The 17,912-nt window shown below is 40.4% G+C and overlaps 2 protein-coding genes across 4 annotated transcripts; one reads left to right on the top strand and one right to left on the bottom strand.

The window, feature by feature from the left end:
• The first annotated feature begins 297 nt into the window (after positions 1-297).
• Positions 298-10,229, top strand: LOC122768807 (tetraspanin-2-like). 3 transcript variants are annotated; one of them, XM_044025045.1, is made up of 9 exons: positions 298-490; positions 2,838-2,940; positions 7,440-7,537; positions 7,777-7,851; positions 7,942-8,034; positions 8,110-8,181; positions 8,347-8,430; positions 8,512-8,580; positions 9,626-10,229. In XM_044025045.1, the coding sequence occupies exons 1-8, from the start codon at positions 323-325 to the stop codon at positions 8,575-8,577; spliced, it is 759 nt and encodes a 252-aa protein (XP_043880980.1). In that variant the 5' UTR covers positions 298-322; the 3' UTR covers positions 8,578-8,580; positions 9,626-10,229. The 3 variants fall into 3 exon arrangements, with proteins under 3 accessions (XP_043880980.1, XP_043880979.1, XP_043880978.1); XM_044025044.1 differs by having other exon boundaries at positions 9,604-10,229; XM_044025043.1 differs by having other exon boundaries at positions 8,953-10,229.
• A 1,242-nt stretch (positions 10,230-11,471) lies between these two features.
• Positions 11,472-16,717, bottom strand: slc25a55a (solute carrier family 25 member 55a). Its single transcript, XM_044023293.1, has 10 exons — positions 16,614-16,717; positions 15,623-15,735; positions 15,322-15,447; positions 14,865-14,920; positions 13,690-13,780; positions 13,487-13,605; positions 13,151-13,352; positions 12,904-13,058; positions 12,742-12,817; positions 11,472-12,634 (listed from the first exon to the last, which is right to left on the bottom strand). The coding sequence occupies exons 2-10, from the start codon at positions 15,640-15,642 to the stop codon at positions 12,475-12,477; spliced, it is 1,005 nt and encodes a 334-aa protein (XP_043879228.1). The 5' UTR covers positions 15,643-15,735; positions 16,614-16,717; the 3' UTR covers positions 11,472-12,474.
• Positions 16,718-17,912: the final 1,195 nt, after the last annotated feature.

The raw sequence follows: 17,912 nt of genomic DNA, 5'->3' as shown, positions 1-17,912 counted from the left end.
ATATTATATGAATAAAAGGTGAGATAAATAGGCTTTTTAGACATGGTAAAATTACAGCCCGGGCTAGTGATATTATACGCTGTAATCAACATCGTCCTCGTGTATGTCGAGGGACTTCTTCGCTCGTGGGTCCCAGGTGAGTCCTGAACAGAACACCCACCCTTAATCACCTCAGAGCGCGCGCACGCAGATGGGCGGGGCAACGTCGAGACACCAGGCAGCGTGTGCGCGCAGCCCTGTGAGCTTGTTTCCACGCGCGCGCTTGTGTGTGCGTGTGCGCGCGCGCGTGAGTGTGGATGTTGTGGTCGGTCGGCATCGTTGCATGGTGTTTGATGTTCAAGTGGAGGAAGAGAGGACTTGCTACATAGGAGCGTTCAGCGGCTTCAGGGGGAAAAGATCCAGCGACACAGCAGGCGACATCATGGGCAAAGTGCAGGGAGGGATGAAATGCGTGAAATATCTGCTCTTCGTTTTCAACTTCATCTTCTGGGTAAGTCCCCGTGCACGCAACTTGATCACATTTGTGATTGTGTATTTGTTTATTGTTCTGCTTCTGTGTGGGGAAACGTGTGAGTGTTGTGTGTAAGATGTCCAGCAGACTGCAGGCTAACACTGTCGTTGTCGTTATGGCTTTTAGGATAATTTGACCTGGTTTCTTTATTCACTGGAGAACCGGGAGTGGTGCTGATTTTCTCACCAACCTCTGTCTCCCTCTCAATTTAATTCAATTCAAAGGGGCTTCTTTATTGGCATTCTGTAGTAAAATATTATCGATAAAGATCATGTGCAGTCTGTTTACCTTACATGGTAATTACACTTGAACTGTAAACTGTAAAACAATACAATATACTACAAAGATAAAAAAAATGTAATGGTCCAAAATGCTGTTGCATGACTCTCTCTCCCTCTTTCTCATTGTAAATAAATCAGTCATCTTCATTTCCTCGAGGCCCATTAAACAGCTCTGAAAGCACAGCCAACCACCAATGAAATGTATTTTAATGATTAATGAGTGTGTCTAATAAGAGTCAGTGTAACAGTGATATGATTCGTGTGCTGTGTTGTGTTCACACTGACTGCAGCACAGACAGTACAGAGCTGCAGTGTGCTGTGACTTTTCCAACACACCCACTGTTCAGATGCTCTCTCATGATTTTTGGCGTTGTGCTGTGACTTATCCACTGTGGGCCCGGGACATAAACACACCACCAGGTTATTATACAGCACGATACAAAGCTCCCACAATAAGTTCTGGGGGAAAATCTTTACAATGTTCCTGTGAGTGAGTTGGGAAAGCTGACTGTAGCCTGCCACCATACAGTCCTAGTGGTTTCTTTTTGAAGTGCCACAAGGGGGAGCTGAAATCTGAAAGTTTACAGATATGAACTAAATTAAGTTGTGTTTTGCATTTTTTGTGCCATGCCAGGTCTGGTCTATGTGTGAAGCACTGACTTGATCAGTTTTGAGTTGATGGTGGAAGGTTTTGTTTGGTGTGTGCATCTCCTCAGATAAGGTTACCCGTGGCCCCAGCTGCAGCAGAGGCTGCTTTGTTTATTTATTTTGTATTTATTTTATTTTTTTCTTGTGACTTGTCCTGTTATCGTCTGTCCACACATATGGAAAACATAGTTTGCAGTGGCACTTATTTTGAAAATGTGATTTACGTTCATCAGCAAACTAACTTATCATTTGCTCCAAATGCAGACTGGAATGAAGGATTATTGCAAAATGATACAGTATACACAGATTTAAGTGGCTGCACTGACTCATTTGTGCGCCGTTAAATGATCGCTTGTGTCACCCAATCAGACAGCGGCGTCTTTGTCCGCACAATTTTGGGACTGAAAGCAGAGCTGTTGTGGTTGCAGCTCAGCTGGGTCTATACAGTACGCTGTCATTTTGGGGTTCAAAGCCAACCAAGCAGCCAATGCCAGTGTGAATTACATCACTCAGGCACTGTGAGGCTGGCACAGCCTGTGGCTGAAATGCACCATGGGAGATGGACTGCTGGTACGAGCTTCAGTCATGATACTTTGATGGGCCGTACAAAGTGTTCTGTTCAGTTTTCAGCTGATATTTAAACCCTTAAACCCGAACAGATAAACAAAGGAGAACTAGGATCATTTATTAACTGACAAACAGCCTAACACTTATGAGCAGAGAGGTCCGCCTCGTTGTGGAGTTCTAGCTCCTGATTGGGTGAAGTCTTTACAGGAGTTTCTCCTGCATTTCCTATCAAAACCCTGAGATGGATAGATCTGTGATAGTTGTTAGAATATGGAGCTATTCAGGAAACATTTTCACTGAAGTATTTTACTGACAGCAGCTTTAAATATCTTTAAAAGATATTCTCAGCCTGCAATGATGTTGTGACAAACTAATCTGGCACATCTCACCCGACGTTCTATATTTAATCTTAGTAGATGCATGAAAAAGAGGTTTATTACATGATATTATTAAAACACAGCTCTTACTCAGCTCTGTTTGAGAGTCTGAAGAAGCCTGAAGATAACGGATGTTCTTCCCTTTTTTTTTTTCCCTTTTTTTCTTTGAAAAACCATTACTCACTCATTAGCATTTCTGGTTTGCTTAGAATGAACTGGAGGGGGAAAAAAACAGGCAGTGAGTACCAGTAGCCACTTTAGTGATGAGACAAAGATGAGAGTGATGCCTGCAGAATCTCAATTAACTGAAGAGTCAGAAAACAAAAAAACACATGAATCTCAGTCTAACTGCGAGGTGATTGAATCATAAGCCTTAACCCGGGAAAGTTGCACTGTTATTGTGATGAAGAAGATTGTGATGATGACATGAGTATTGTTTTTATCATCCCTCAGCTGTCAGGCTTGTTGGTGCTGGCTGTGGGACTTTGGCTCAGGTTTGACCCAGAAATAGTGGAGCTCCTGACAGAGGATGGCGCCCCTGACACCTTCTTCATAGGTATGTCACGATTTCTGCAGCTGTCCAATCACACGTCACTTTACATCTATAAGTCACTCCTTATTTAGTTACGTAATTTATACTCTACTCTTTGACTGAGTATGTGGCATTACTGTAGCACTGACATACCAGTAAAAAACATTCAACACAAATCATAAATTGTCACGACTTTAAAGAGTTTATTATATTATATTATAAGTCATCTTAAAACTGTAGGCCGTGAACACACACAGACCTGTGGTTATAGCCTTAATATAACCATATTTCAATGTCATAGGGCTCGTTACACAAGACAAAATGCACTGAATGCTCAAACCCAATTGCTTGAGTTCTACGATGCTGCTCGATCATAAAGAGGAAAGCGTTTTCCCTTTCAAATCTTGGGACATTTCAGGCAAAAAGCATCAGACCATTACTGAAATGCACCATTAGTGTTAGTGCTCTGTTTTTTCTGGGCTGTGGAGAGACTGGTTGATGTTCATGTACACAGCGATCCCCTGGAGTTATGCGGATCGATCGATCAAATGGTGACAAATGGTTCCAGCTGATTAATGAACTTTTGCTGCGATATCTTGAAGCCACTTTGTGCTCAACGTCTCGCAGGGCTTCTACAACCCAGTGGATGATTAAAACATACAGTTCAAACAACAAGACAAACAGTCCTCAGTGCGTACTCGTGTAGCTGGACTCAATACAATAGACGCCTCTCTCTCTCTCTGTCTCTCTCCCGCTCCCTGTGTGTGTGTCTCTCTCACTTTATGTGTGTGGCTCTGTCACTCTGTGTAGGAGTAGATAATTATAATGAGGCCTATTCTTGTTACTGGACTAACTTCTATTTAGACGGTGACCTAAAATGGTGATCTGACTTCTTCATTGCTCTGCTGTGCTTTCATGGAAGTGGCTGCTTCACTCAGGACATGAGTGACAGGTTGACAAGACTCTGACAGGACTCTGTCTACCTTCTGCAACGATCATTTTATCATGCAGTGGGAAAAAGAACAAGCACAGAGTCCACCATGCAAGACACGACTGGAAACCATACAGTACAAGAGCATTAGCTCACGTTCTCAATGGTATCTCTTTATGTAAATTATAATATGTGAGATCATTTTCTTTTCCGTTTACATGCAAATATCAACCTCCCTCTTAAAGTTAAATGCACATTCAGTCACACCCTGTGCCTGAATATAATAAACAATGAAACAATAAAACAACAATGATAGCATATTATATATTGATGTGATGTTAACGCATTGTTGCAAACACACTGAACTACTATAGACTCACGTTAGAACAATATGTTTTGACCAACATTAAAACAATTAAACCATTTTCAAATGAGTTGACACATTGCTGATAAAAGACTATCAGCTCCACTCTGTGTTTCTCAGAATAGCAGTGTTTAGATCTGGCCTCATTCCCATGCTGCACACAGGAAGTGATGTGTTTTATATCCAGACTAGGGACGGGGGGAAAATCGATACAGTCAAATATTACAATATTTTGTGTGGTAATATTATATCGCGTTTGAGACACCAAGTATCATTTTTTAACTGATCTTACTAATAAACATTAAACATTTTGTGGATTAGCGCAAAAAAGTGAATTGACATTTGCCAAGCGCTCAGTCTCACTAGAGCTTGTTATGTCCCAGCTCGTTAAAATGAAGTAACGTAAAACCAAGGTGGCATGTGGTAAAAAAAGAATTTATTTTACACAGGAGTTGATAATAATTTACAAAAAGGCAAACAGAAAAGGGCAGAGGATGTGGTACAAAATGAAACTCCACTTGAAAATAACTAAGGTTCACTTGACAACAAAAACCCACAAATTACAAGGGGGAACAGCATCTCTAAGCCTAGTGTCTCTAAACACAACAAATGAATCCTACGTGTAGACAGAATCAGTTTTTAAGGTCTACGGCCCTAAGCCCAATTTCTTGTAAGCCCAACTTTCAATAATACACCACTCAGCATTACTTGAGACTAGACTAGACTAGACTCAAACACAAGGTCACAATTCACAATGCAGCATGAGGCGCTCTGGCTCTCAGAGGCGCCCAGTGTGGACTGGGAGCCAGCTTCTTGTACTCTTCCGGTGGGCGTGAGGCAATTTCTGGTTCCGTGGCCGCACCAATCGCTGTCCGGTCCTCCTGAGACTCCGCCCATCTGCTCCAGTGGTATGTGAGGAACCACACAGACCAATTTGCATACTCAACTCAGGTTAGTTAAGGAGGACAACGTTCAACAACAGCCGTAACAAGCTGTTGTGCGAGTATATCACAATGTATGATTTTGCAAATACTCGTTACTTAAATACCGTGACGATGACATTTTTCACATCGAGTGAGGAAAAACTCTCTTCTTGAGGAGAAGAGTCACAGAGGAAGGATCCCTCTGCCTGGACGGTCAAACATGCAGTCGGTGTCGCATGTACAGACACAAGTTCAGCAGATTACAAAAAAAATATCAAATATACAGAGAGGAAATAGGAGAAGATTAGAGAGCAGGAGCATTTCCAAACCTAATTGCATAAATGACAATTATTATCATCACTATTATCTTCATCATCACATCCAGGGTATGACGACATGACATAAGAGTGTGAAGTTTCAGAAGTGAATTTTACTGCTCAAAAACCTGGATGTTTAGCAGTTTGACAGGATAAAGGCTTCCGCTGCTGTATACACACAAATACTCCCTCATTCAGGTCTGATACTATTGCATGTTAGCAGCATACACATAATCTGACTACATCGTCTCTGTGTATGAAGACCAAACAAAGGCAGAATGAAAAAAAAAAAAGCCTTTTGTATTGTTGGCAACAAGAGAAGGCTGCAGGAGACGATCGACTACAACTGATCCGTTTATCTACATACAGAACAGTATGTATGTGATGGATCCCCCGCAGGATCGATGTTTTTACAATATTATCCTGAGCAGAATGTCAGATCACTGCTGTTACCATGCACCTTTAGCAGGGACACTAAACAGACTGATGCCATAACAAAGACCAAGAGGCAGCATTCCCTAATGGTGATTCACTTTCCATTCTGTCACCTTTGTTGCCCTGTGTTTCCTCAAGTAACATCACAGGCAGTGTGCGCAAAATGGAGACGCTGAAGATAAGCGATGCAGACGCATACATGGCCAGCCGTTATTAACCAGCAGCTTGAACAAAGTCGAAGAGCACTTGGCAGTCGTCTGCTAGATAGCAGTGGTTTTTACCAGGAGGAAGCCGTATTAAAGTGATGGAAAACATCAACAGCTTCTGTGTGCTCACAGTCTCAGCTGTCTTGGCCCATTATATTTTCCTTCCTTTGAGCCAGACACCCAGATTTGAAGCAGCGCATCCCTTTCCTCCATTTCCCTTCAGCGTCTTTACCTCCTCTTTTGTTCAGCAGCAGCAAAAACAACAGCTTGCATTTTTCCCATGTGGATTAATTAAAATGCTGCAGTGGTTGATGTCTGTGTCACTGATTAGGCCCTTAGCACGGACCTCAGAGACAGGTCCAGTGTTTAGTTACAGTCTAAAGGGCTCTGTAGTGAGGACTGGGAGCAGCGAAGCAGACCGGGGAGGTGACGCCATTGAGGCACACGGAGGAAAAGAGGATGTGAGGTCTACTTCTGCAGCAATCAAACCCACAACAAATTTATTTGCCTTGTGTGTTTTTTTCACCCACAGATTGCATCTGTTTTCCAGCTTTATAAAACTAATTTATTAGATGAGTAATCTGGAAGTCTTGTCTCTCAGTAGACTCTCCAACTCCATTTCCACTTAATTCAGATGGATCATGGTGCAACACAGCGTTTGCCCATACCTCTGAGACATGTGGTTGTATTTCCAGTTTCTGCTCTTTATCAGTGGTATCAGCTGTTGGACTCACTCAACAAGCAATGATCCATCTTCAAATGACTATTGTTACATCTCAACCGATTAACTGTACTTAACTGTACTGTCTAATGGGGACACAACAAAATAAATAAATCAGTTTATTTATAAAGCATATTTCAACACAAGCAGGGTCATTGTATTTGCCGTGCAATTAAAGGACACAATGAATGCATTTCTTTTTGCTTTGCCTTTTAGTTAAGTTGCCTTTATTTATTTAGTTATCAGTCGTTACAATACGTTTAAAATGACACATCATCAACATAATAACGGTAACAAAGTCTAAAGAGTCTTTCAACCTGAAAGAAAACAAACGTGAATTTCACCTTTTAGATGTTATATTGTATTTAATAAGTCTGTATATCATTAGATTTATACAGTAATCAGCGGCTGCAGAGAATGAGACGCTGATAAAGCGTGGGAGGAAATTCACAAGGCTTTAGGCTTATAAGGAGTTTTCGACCTACACATATTCTGGTACTCAAACACAACAACAGTCCTTTTATGAACTGAGCATCATGGACAGTGACGGCTGTTGGGTTGTACTGCCATCTTTGGTTGAAACTGTGAACTGCAGTCATTCGATTTTTGTCTTTTCCTCTTTTCAGCCGTGTACATCCTCCTTGGTGCAGGAGGCCTGATGATGATTGTTGGGTTCTTCGGTTGTTTCGGGGCTGTGCGCGAGTCACAGTGTCTTCTTGCATCGGTGAGTTTGAATTCATAGCTATATTTTGTAACCTATCATACAAAGAATAACTTAACTGATATAACTGTTATTTCCAGTTATTTGTCAGTACAATCAATAGTATTTAATCAATGTTAAGTTGTATATCCATGTCCAAGTAACTTTGAGATAAGATAAGAAATATGAAATGCATCACCAACATGATAAGTAAAGTAAATGAAACCATCTCTTATTTCTACATGTTCTGTTCTGTTGTGCAGTTCTTCGCATGCCTCCTCATTATCTTTGGAGCAGAGATTGCCGCCGGTGTGTTTGGATTCTTAAACAAAGAGCAGGTACAGAGTGGTTGAACTTTCGTTTTTATCAGATCATAGCATGTGTTCAAAACCAGATGTAACTGATTCTTCATCTTTTCTCACTCTCAGATCGTTGAGGAGGTCCAGAAGTTTTATAGCAGCTCCATTGCCGATGTGCCCAGTTCCAGCAACTATACCATTGCAGACACTTACCACAGAACTGTGAGTGAAATGTTCAGTAACCTGCGTCATACACAGTAGTTGTCCCTCCGTGTTAACTCTTTTATTCACCTACAGTTGAACTGCTGTGGAGGTTCCACGTCGGACGTGTCCAATGACATGTGTGCAGACTTCCCAACAGAAACCCAGGTAAACCCTTGTAGTTTCTGTAACACCTTAGGCCCACATGGTGGCAGTATAGGCCGTGCTGTACAATTTAGCACTCTGACTAAGTCAGCAGGATTGTTGTGTTCCGTGGTGTCGGTGATAATGATGGTGTGAATGTGAATGTTAATGCTTTGGTTGCTTCTACAGGACTGCCTCTCTGCAATAACAGACTTCCTCAATGAAAAGCTGCATATCATTGGATACACTGGGATTGGGATTGCGGGCGTCATGGTGAGAGTTTACAAAATCCAGAACATGTGTCACATGAAATGAAATGATGAGCTTATGGTTTTCCTCCGCGTGTGTTTTCAGGTCATAGGAATGATCTTCAGTATGGTGTTGTGTTGTGCCATCAGGAACAGCAGGGAGGTTATATAGCTGGTGAGTTGAACGCTCCCCCCGTCCCCTCCCTACCACACACACACACACCCACACACCTTAAAGCCCACAAGCCAGACTACGTCAAGAATCATGATCGACCAATCAGAGGGGTTTCAGATGAGTCTGGGGAGACTGAACCCCCCCCCACCCCTGAATTGAAAGCAAAAGTTCAAACAGTTCAGAAGCGACCTTCAGATTACCGATCAGATTTGATGGTTCACATTCATGAATACAAGTGTCTTGCATCTGTATCATTCTGTAACAACAGAAAACATCAGATAAGTTATGATGATGTCCCTTTTTTGATCCCCCTGTAGAGGAAACTCACGAATGGAAGCGATCACAGCAAATTTTGTTGTTTGATTTTTGCAGTGCTTCTGCGGCGCAGGTCCAAGACGACGTGTGTAAAGGCAAAACGCAGCATGGATTCTGATATGACCACATATTGTAAATATCTGATCTGGGACCACATACTGAAGTGACAAAAATGTGATCTGAAAATCAGATCTAAGTCGCATCACCCAAAAAAGTTGGATCTGAGTCACTTTGAACTGGTAATCTGAACGTATCCCAACAATCCCTTGTCCTAACTAATTTATACCATCTCTAGTGTCTTGACTTCCTTAATCATACATCGGTTTCATGGTTTGTGTGTCAAGACACAAAATTACAAAGCTTTCGGCAGCAAGCGTGTGGTCACAGGATTGCTGTAGCTGTGGACTAATATACGCTGTCATTTTTGGGGGGGACGCCCTCTTAACTCAGGGCCCCGGATAGTTGCCTACATTGTTGTAATTCCCCTGCAGCCAGTCTGTATATAGGAAGGGAAATACCTAGTGTATGTATATCACAACTATTAAGTTTTCCAACACATCCCAGTTTACCACATTCAACACAGTGGATCGTCATCGGCACACCTTCTGGACCCCACTCGCACCAAAATGCTGATTTGTTTCTCTCCATTCTTTTTCCATAACACATGCTCCACTTTTGGCACGACTCTGTGACATTCCCTGGTTATAGCATCCTTTTGTTCCACTGCCAGGCGCTGCTGCACTGCAGCCACACCATGATACACAAGGCCTTCTTTGACACAGGAATGTTGTGACTGAGGAGTATTTGCTGTAAATATGGACTCCTGCTCTTAACATTATTTATTCTGTGCCCTCTGTATGCATTTCTCTGTAATGTGAAGGCCACACGTCTTCAAACCCTGTGTGCTTAAATGTTTTGAGGACAACCTTTGCAGATTGAATTTCCATTATGTGCCTATTTAGTCACACGTACAGCTACTGAACTATTTATGTCTCCCTTGCCCTGTACATAAAAACTGTGCTTGCTCCCTGTCACCAATCTAAAGTATTGCTACTTTGAAGCACAATAGTGGAAGTTTAGATATGATATCAACCCAAAGGGTTAGGGAGGTCTGATGATAAACTGTACATTTTTTAAACTTAAAGTAAAAGGTAATGAGTTAACACCTTCTCCCAAGCTCCTCTAGAGCACGCGTGAACTGTAACAGTGAGTTAGTTTGCATTTTGTGTGGATTTGAATCTTGTTGGTGTGCCAATAAGATGTGAATTTTAGAGTAACATTGCTTATGTCATACTGTTTAACATAATACAAATAAAAAAACGTGGGTGCTTTTACTTTATGTGTTTGGCTGTTTTCTGTCTCCTGCCTTTGAAGTGTCTCCCTTTGTAGCACACACACACCCGGCTGTGCACAGCTATTCTTCTTACCATGCTGCACTGATTTATGTTAATTTGGAGAGCCTGAACAAAGCATTATCCCTAACCACAATTCAAACTTTAGCTCTAAACTTAACCAGTTCCTCAAAAATGAGGTTCTGCTTCAAGAGGACCAGGTTTCGGTCCCCAAGGTCAGTGTTTATGCCAGTGTTTAACCACAGAGAACAGCACCAGAAATAAGTCATAGCAACAACAGTAAACTACAATTACATCATAACTGCAGATTCTTAATACTGACAACTGGCAGGATTTATATTAATTACTCTCATTTAACTTTTCAGGGTTTTTTTCCTGCCAAAGATAACCATTAACAAAACCAAACAAAGCAGGTTTGACTGGACTATAAAATAAAATGAAAATTGATTTGAGAAGCAGTCACTTTGATAATAGTGTGATATAAACAAGAGATCCAAAAAAAGAGTAGCTGGCCATGAGTTAAATATAATCAGGAGGATAACTATTGTATATCACATACAGTATTAGGCAGTGGTTTAAATTCACCACTGGGTGGGGCTGTTGTCTCCAGCAACTGTTATTTGTCCCATGAAACAAAAATAATAAAAACAGTTATTTATTTGCTGACTTCATTTTCCAGTACATTGAGTGTTTAAATATGATTATGATGAAGAGCAAAATGAAACATACATTATTCCTGTATTGCTGCTACTAAAAGGCATGACACTGTTTGTGGGTCAAGTGGCTGTGCATTTCCTCGTTTGTTTTATCAACTAAGGACCCCTACAAGTTAAAAATATATATATATTTTTTAAACGTGGAATAATTTCACAAAAAACCTGTAGACTAGAAAGTAATCTATTTAGACCATTATTGTCCGATTCAGGGGGAAAACTTATTTTGTGACTGATCAGTATGTAGAAATAATACTATACAACCACAGGAAAGTGACAGTAAAATCCTGTCATTAGAAATTCAACATAATTATAAATAACATTCTCATAAAATCATCTGTCCACACATTCCCATTCTGAAGGACCTATTTTATTATGTTTATTTGTGCCATTATGACATTGTAACAAATTATTTATAATAATGTGGCTAAAATAAAATAAATAAAGTGTAAGCCTATATGGTTACTGTGTTAGTAACCATTCAGTCAATGATTCATGAACACAGAATAAGTACATTTCAAATTTTAATGAATATATATTTATATGGATAGTATGTACAAAAAGACAACCACAAAATACAGTCACAGTCATTTTTTACAATTATAATAATAATGCTTGACCAAAAGCATCGTTTCATCACAGATAAATGCCCAATAATAATAATAAACGCAGAAACCAAAAAAAAAAAAAACAACTACTGGTGGGTAGTCAGTCGCATGTTTAAGTCTACACTGATGGTAAGTGATAAATAGATAATTGCGTCAAGTTTCTGCAGATGTTAAGATACAAAGACTTCTTTTATAAACTACTCAACAACAGTAGGGCTAAGGTCAAGTATTCAACAGGACACTGTTCATGGTTTTCACAAACCGTATGGTCCCACATCACACGGAAGGCTCTTGCTCAGTCATATTAAACAGGTAAACGAATGCAAGTAAAAAGGAAAACAAAGGAAAACATAAAAACAGATCCATTTGCAAGGCCTCATTGAGTCTGTAATATGAAGCATTTGTTTAAATGCAAAGGTTATGTAACATAAGACAGCCATAGAAAAAAAAAACATACAAAACTAACACTGCAACCTATTGTATTCAACAAATTCATCCAACACATACAAAATATGTGATGGAAGAAGTCACATAAACATGTACAGTTCTTTGATGAAGTGAGCGTCCCCTCCCTCACAGAGGGAAACTGAACGGGACAGTCTCAGGACAAAGAATGAATAATACTGCTACTCTCAGTCCCTCATCACAGTAAGGCTAACAGCTCAAGCAAACATTGGCCACGGCCTACTGAACAAGTTGTAAAAGTATTTAAGTGCAACATAGTGTCAGACCATACACAAGATTACATTTGAGGCCCTCACACCTTTTTGACTTTGTCAAACAGGATTATATGCATGGTGTTTTGTTTTTTTGATTTGCTATGAATTGGTGGTTTTCAGCTGCCACTTGTTGCGTCCTCTGAACCCAGAAGGTCCTATGCATAGCTAGTAAACCATTATGGTTTGTTTATGCTGACAGGAGGCTCAGAGGAGAGTTGTCCAGGATATATTCTCCAACTCCAATAAAGTACATAACCTGAGCAATTCCAAAGAGAGGAGCGATAACCAGAGCCCGGCAGCCTGCACCTTTAAGGAATGCAGACGGTCCCTCCTTCTGCATGATTTTACTGCAGACACAGAGGACATGGTTTAATAACACACATTTGCAGAAGGGAGAGGGGGGGTGGCATTTTTGTGTAACATATGTCATGTTATGTAATAATGACTGTCTTACCTTATGCAATCCCCAACACCCTTGTATGCCTCCTCACTAGTACCTTTGTTCAGAGACTGAAGTCTTGTCTTCACCACTGGAAAATAAAAAAGATAAGACAGAAATTTAGATAAGGTTTCAGGAACACAGTGATTCTACTAAGCCCACAAATGTGAAACTCACCATCACAAGGGTTAACAGCCACTGCCGCAGTAGATCCTGCTCCACAGCCAGCAAGGAAAGCCCAATAGAAAGGTGAGGACTCCTCAGGACTTGGTTTGCCCAAGCGATTCAGGTTAGCAAACAATGGGAAGTACACAATGGAAAAGGGAACATCCCTGAAAGAAATTACACAAAGAGTTGTTTCAGCCTGGAACCCAGACCCTGAGTAACTGGTCTCACAAGTTCACACTAACTTCCTCGTCTTTACCTCATCAATGTTGCCCCTAGGCCTCTGTAGAGCCCCTGGATTCCCTTGGTTTGAAGCAGTTCCTTAGCGATCTGCGTGGCTGACACAGCTCGTGGTGGAGCTGACACCACCATGCCGGAGTTATAGGAGCGGCTGAGCATCGTGTTGGTGGTCGTCACAAGCTTTGTGGAAGACATCATGACTGGTTTTTGGTGTTGGGCCACTTTGAACAAAGGGGGAAAAGAAATTAATAAAAAAAATACATTAATATAAACAGTAATACTGGGGTCAGGGTTGGCTGAGCTGAGTAACTCGTCTTATGTTGATATTATGAAGTAAAGCTTATAGTCCACTCACCAAGCCTGCCTGCATCTTGTAGCTGTATCTTGAGCATTTCCATGGGAGTTGTGACAATGACCTGACACATGCCTGCACCACAACCAGCCATCATCTCTTTGAACACCGTCAGTCCCTTCCTGTTACATTGAAGATAAATACTTAGTAAAATACACACTGGGTTGTACTTTCATTAAATTGTTTTGCAATTTGCTTTTACTCACCCAGTATTTGCAAGGTGATGGCGAAAGAAGTCATTAGCAGCAAGCTTTATTGCTTTCTCTGGGGTAACCAGTGTCAGATTTACGGCTGCGCCTGAGAAAAAACAAATGCACAGTTAGCACTGGTGTCACAATCTTGTGTTTTATTTAAAAAAAAAAAAAATTACATCAGAATAATAAATCCATTTTACACACATAATATATATAAGATCAGTTTACAGTAGTGTCAATAACAAAGATGTGACAGGAAAATCTCAAAGACATCACATTTTTACATTTTCAGAGGAAAAAATGAGAAACAAGCAAAAGAGAGACGAGGAAGGTAATGGGAATCAGACAAAGCAAACATCACATGGAGGAAGTGTAGAAAGCCAGTTTGTAACAAGGCTGGCTTTGTGTGGAGAAAACATTTAAGGAGATGTGACTACAGAAAGTCAGTAAACTGGTTAATGTAAACAAAAGATGACAGAAATACTGAGATGTTAGTGGAAGGACAGACATAATATTTCAAGGGCACAATCAATAGTGAAAAAAAAAAAAAGGATTTGTAATGAATGTGACAGGACAGTGAAGGGACAACAAAGGGGTTATTGACAAGGAGTCAAGTTACAAGACAAATAGATGGCAAAACAAAAACATGTGCCTATATTTTTAAATGAACAATATTGTAAGAACCATTTAATGATTTGCCTCCAGCGTGGCTGCGCCTTATCGGCTAGCCTTCAATATCCCAGGGGACCGAAGTCTGCAATATGAAAAACACAGATGCAAACAAACAGCATTCCTCACAAAAGCAGAGACCAAGAAAAAATAAAGGTCTCCAGTTTCCTCATATAAACTATGTCTACAAGATATTAATAGTGTGTTTCTTCATTAAATCAATAAACTCATCATTCAAACAGTTTTCCTACTGACTGCATGTATGCTACATTACAAAGTTTACAAAACCACTTTGTATGAGAACAGCTTTTAGCTCCTTCTCATAATCAACTCACAATCATACAGTATTCCATGCAAATCAAGGAACCCGCCATACACTTAATATAGACTGTATTCAAACCCACAATGTATTAAGATCATGTGTACCCTTTAGTCTTTAGATTAATATACACATTTAATCTGCTTCTATGTGTTCTGGTCTACTGGTTGTGCATAAATCAGACGTGTATAATTCTTACCTCTGTACATGCCGAAGTAGCCTTCTGATCGAACTGTCTTGACAAGGCAGTCCATCCTATGGAACAAGAAGGAAAACATTATTGATAAGCATCATGTTGTGTAAACTAAATGAATATAAATTTATTTACAGCAGATTGTTTCATGAAAATTGGGGTTGGGATATTGAGCCCATTCTATAGGAATACAGATCCTAAGCTGGTACAGGGAGCAGTAAATTTCCACTCTCCAAAGGCTGCTTTAGGAATGAGAGGTCATGTCATAGGAAAGGAATGATGGGGGTGAATAGCCGCCATTGACCAAGTGAGTGTATTCTATGGCCCGGCAGGTTTGTTTTGGGATTAGCAAGAGCAATGATAGACGATACACGGGCATAGTAGATTTGTCAGAGAGATTTGTCAGCGTGGCAGTGCAAATACAACAGTCCCTATATATACACACACACACACACACACTCACATGCTCTTGTAGACCTGATGACCTTGTCTCTGATTCTGCAACCTGGTCTTTGCCAAGTCAATGGGGAAGACACAGGTAACCCCAACAATACCAGCAATACCTCCATTAATGAGCTTGGCTGGGAGACTGAAACAAGACAACAAAACAGAATTCAAATGAAATGAAATGTAAAATTGGTGAACATCAATCAACATAATCTGTTTTAAGATTTGAGTGCCCACTAGATGGTTATAGCTATTGACTACAAAAACTCAGTCACAGCTCAAACTTTAGTTCCTAAAAGTAAGCATACAAGACTTACCTGATCTGCTGCTGAGACATGATGACTTAAGTGAAATAAGTGAGGATACGTGAAGAGGTAGAAGCGAAGTGATATGTTCAGAGTCCTTCAGTGGAACACAGATGTGTAGAGTCCTAGACAGAGATAACAGTGAGCATCCGTTACTCAGAATAAACTGGTGGATAGCAGAGGGAGTTTAAGTAGATACAGGCCACGCCCATACTCTGCTCACAGAGTCACGGGACCGTGATGCTGCTCTGCTATTTCTGTAATATGAGTAGTAGTGCAGTTAGTGGGTGTGTCCTGGCTCGCATACCGGCAACACCATATATGGGCATGACCGCACTTTTTTTTTCTTCCCTTTTTCTTTTTAAATTTTTTTCCATTTTGGGCCCCTAGTTCCCCAAGTGTTTAGATTAATAAAATAAACCACGTCCATTCAATTAAACAAATGCTTCGGTTCCTCCGATCAGTGCAGATCAACAAGCACCTGCATAACAGAAGGATCGAGTATGTTCCATTGTACTAAATTAAAACGTTAGAAAAACTTTTAAACAAAATATTTCATAACAAACCACATTTTGTATTAATCACACGCGATAACAATGACGGAGCCTTTCATCCAAGCCAAAGTATTACAATCACTAAAATAATTGTGTGCTCGTCACTGCATGACATTACAAAAGTAGGCTTCTGACAAAATTTTAAAAATGTACGGGAATTTGTTAACACGTGTGCTCTTCAGACAGTTGTTTAAATCAAACAATTAAAAATAATAATAATAATAATAACAATAACAATAATAATAGAAAAAGCTGCGCGCAGCCTTCAGATACAACGCTTAACGTTTGGTGCATAACGGTTGATAAGGTTAGCAAGGCCGCATGAGAGCAGAAGCCCACTCTAAAAGAAAAACGCTGCCAAAACCGAACAAGCACAGTCGAAAGAAACTTTGCTATGTTAAAAACACATCATATCAACATAAACTACGTATTTAAAGCTTTTGACCTACCGAAAAGATTGTCTTTGCTTGGTAAATGAAAGTGGTTCCGCTTTTATCTCGGGTTGTGAGTTACTACAGCAGCAGGGGTCAGAGACACAGCAGAGAGTGATAGGAAATTTCCACTGAGTTTAAACCGGTGGGCGGAGCGGGATACGCCCAATTCGACAAATCCGGGGAGTCACAACCAATCACGTTTTAGCTAGTGTGTATACGAGGCTTTTATTGGCTACATTTGACAAACCCTCTGTTTCATTGGAGGAAACGCGTGTCAGTCCAACTGCTCCGCCAATCATACAGCAGCAGAGAGAGATGGCGAACGGTGTAATATGATAGACACCTTTGTCTTTACGGGTGTCTCTTGAGAATTTTATCTGAAGTCGACGAACACCAGTGCACAAGAAGATACGTGTAAATTAGGTTTTACATTCAGTGACATCGCTGGTGCCATTTTGGGCTCTGAGTTAAGATCGTGGCACTGAAATTCATTCTGGCAATTTCCTGGTGCAATGACACCATTCTATTGTCCTCTATTGTCTGAATATAGACGCCCCAGTGGTGGAAAGAAACACATCAGAAACACAGCTGGAGCTACAATGCTTCCTTACAGTAGCCTACAGAAACATTGAGTCTTATTAATATGTTTTAAAAGCAATAGTCTTCTTAACTTAGTTGGTAGTTATCGCAGTAGTAATTTATTCCAGAGAAGCATCACACTCCTACTCTAACATAAGACTCGAACGTCCCTCAAGTTGGAACATGTTAGAGCAGAATTCTGAATGGCATTGGGCGTTACTCGTAGTCATTGTAAAGTTGTAGGTTTACAATAGTACAGAATATATTTGCACAATTTTATGCCAAATATGAAAACACATTTATTGCGACATTATCCTTTATTCAAACTGTTAAACTATGAAGGCGATTTACATATTTTATAGAAAGTGTTGGCATGAAGTCGATTCTCCTTGAACTGGTTTCTGATGTAGTGAGCTACTTTTCTCATGAAATGTGGCATCATGGCGGTAGTTTCTGTGAAGTCAAAAAGTTGTGTAACATCTTTCCTTCTGGTTTTGTTTAGCCAGGGGGAGGTGAGGGCTGCTGAGAGATGAGGGTGTAACCAGATACAACATAAAGGAGTTAGGTGAGGAGTTGTTATAGGAGAACTGTGCTATATAGCTGTACAAATATTATAAATATGTCTCAGGGTGCATGTTAGTGCACGATGAAGGCTACAGTCAAGAGGGCACTTGTTTGCATTAGAACTGGTTGGATATTTGAGCCTAAGCATTGTGTGAGACTACAGACTAGAGA

The sequence above is a fragment of the Solea senegalensis genome, linkage group LG4 (genome assembly GCF_019176455.1).
Source record: "Solea senegalensis isolate Sse05_10M linkage group LG4, IFAPA_SoseM_1, whole genome shotgun sequence".
Lineage (NCBI taxonomy): Eukaryota > Metazoa > Chordata > Actinopteri > Pleuronectiformes > Soleidae > Solea > Solea senegalensis.
The sequence above is the reverse complement of the archived record's forward strand: the minus strand, read 5'-3'. Positions and strand labels throughout refer to the sequence as shown.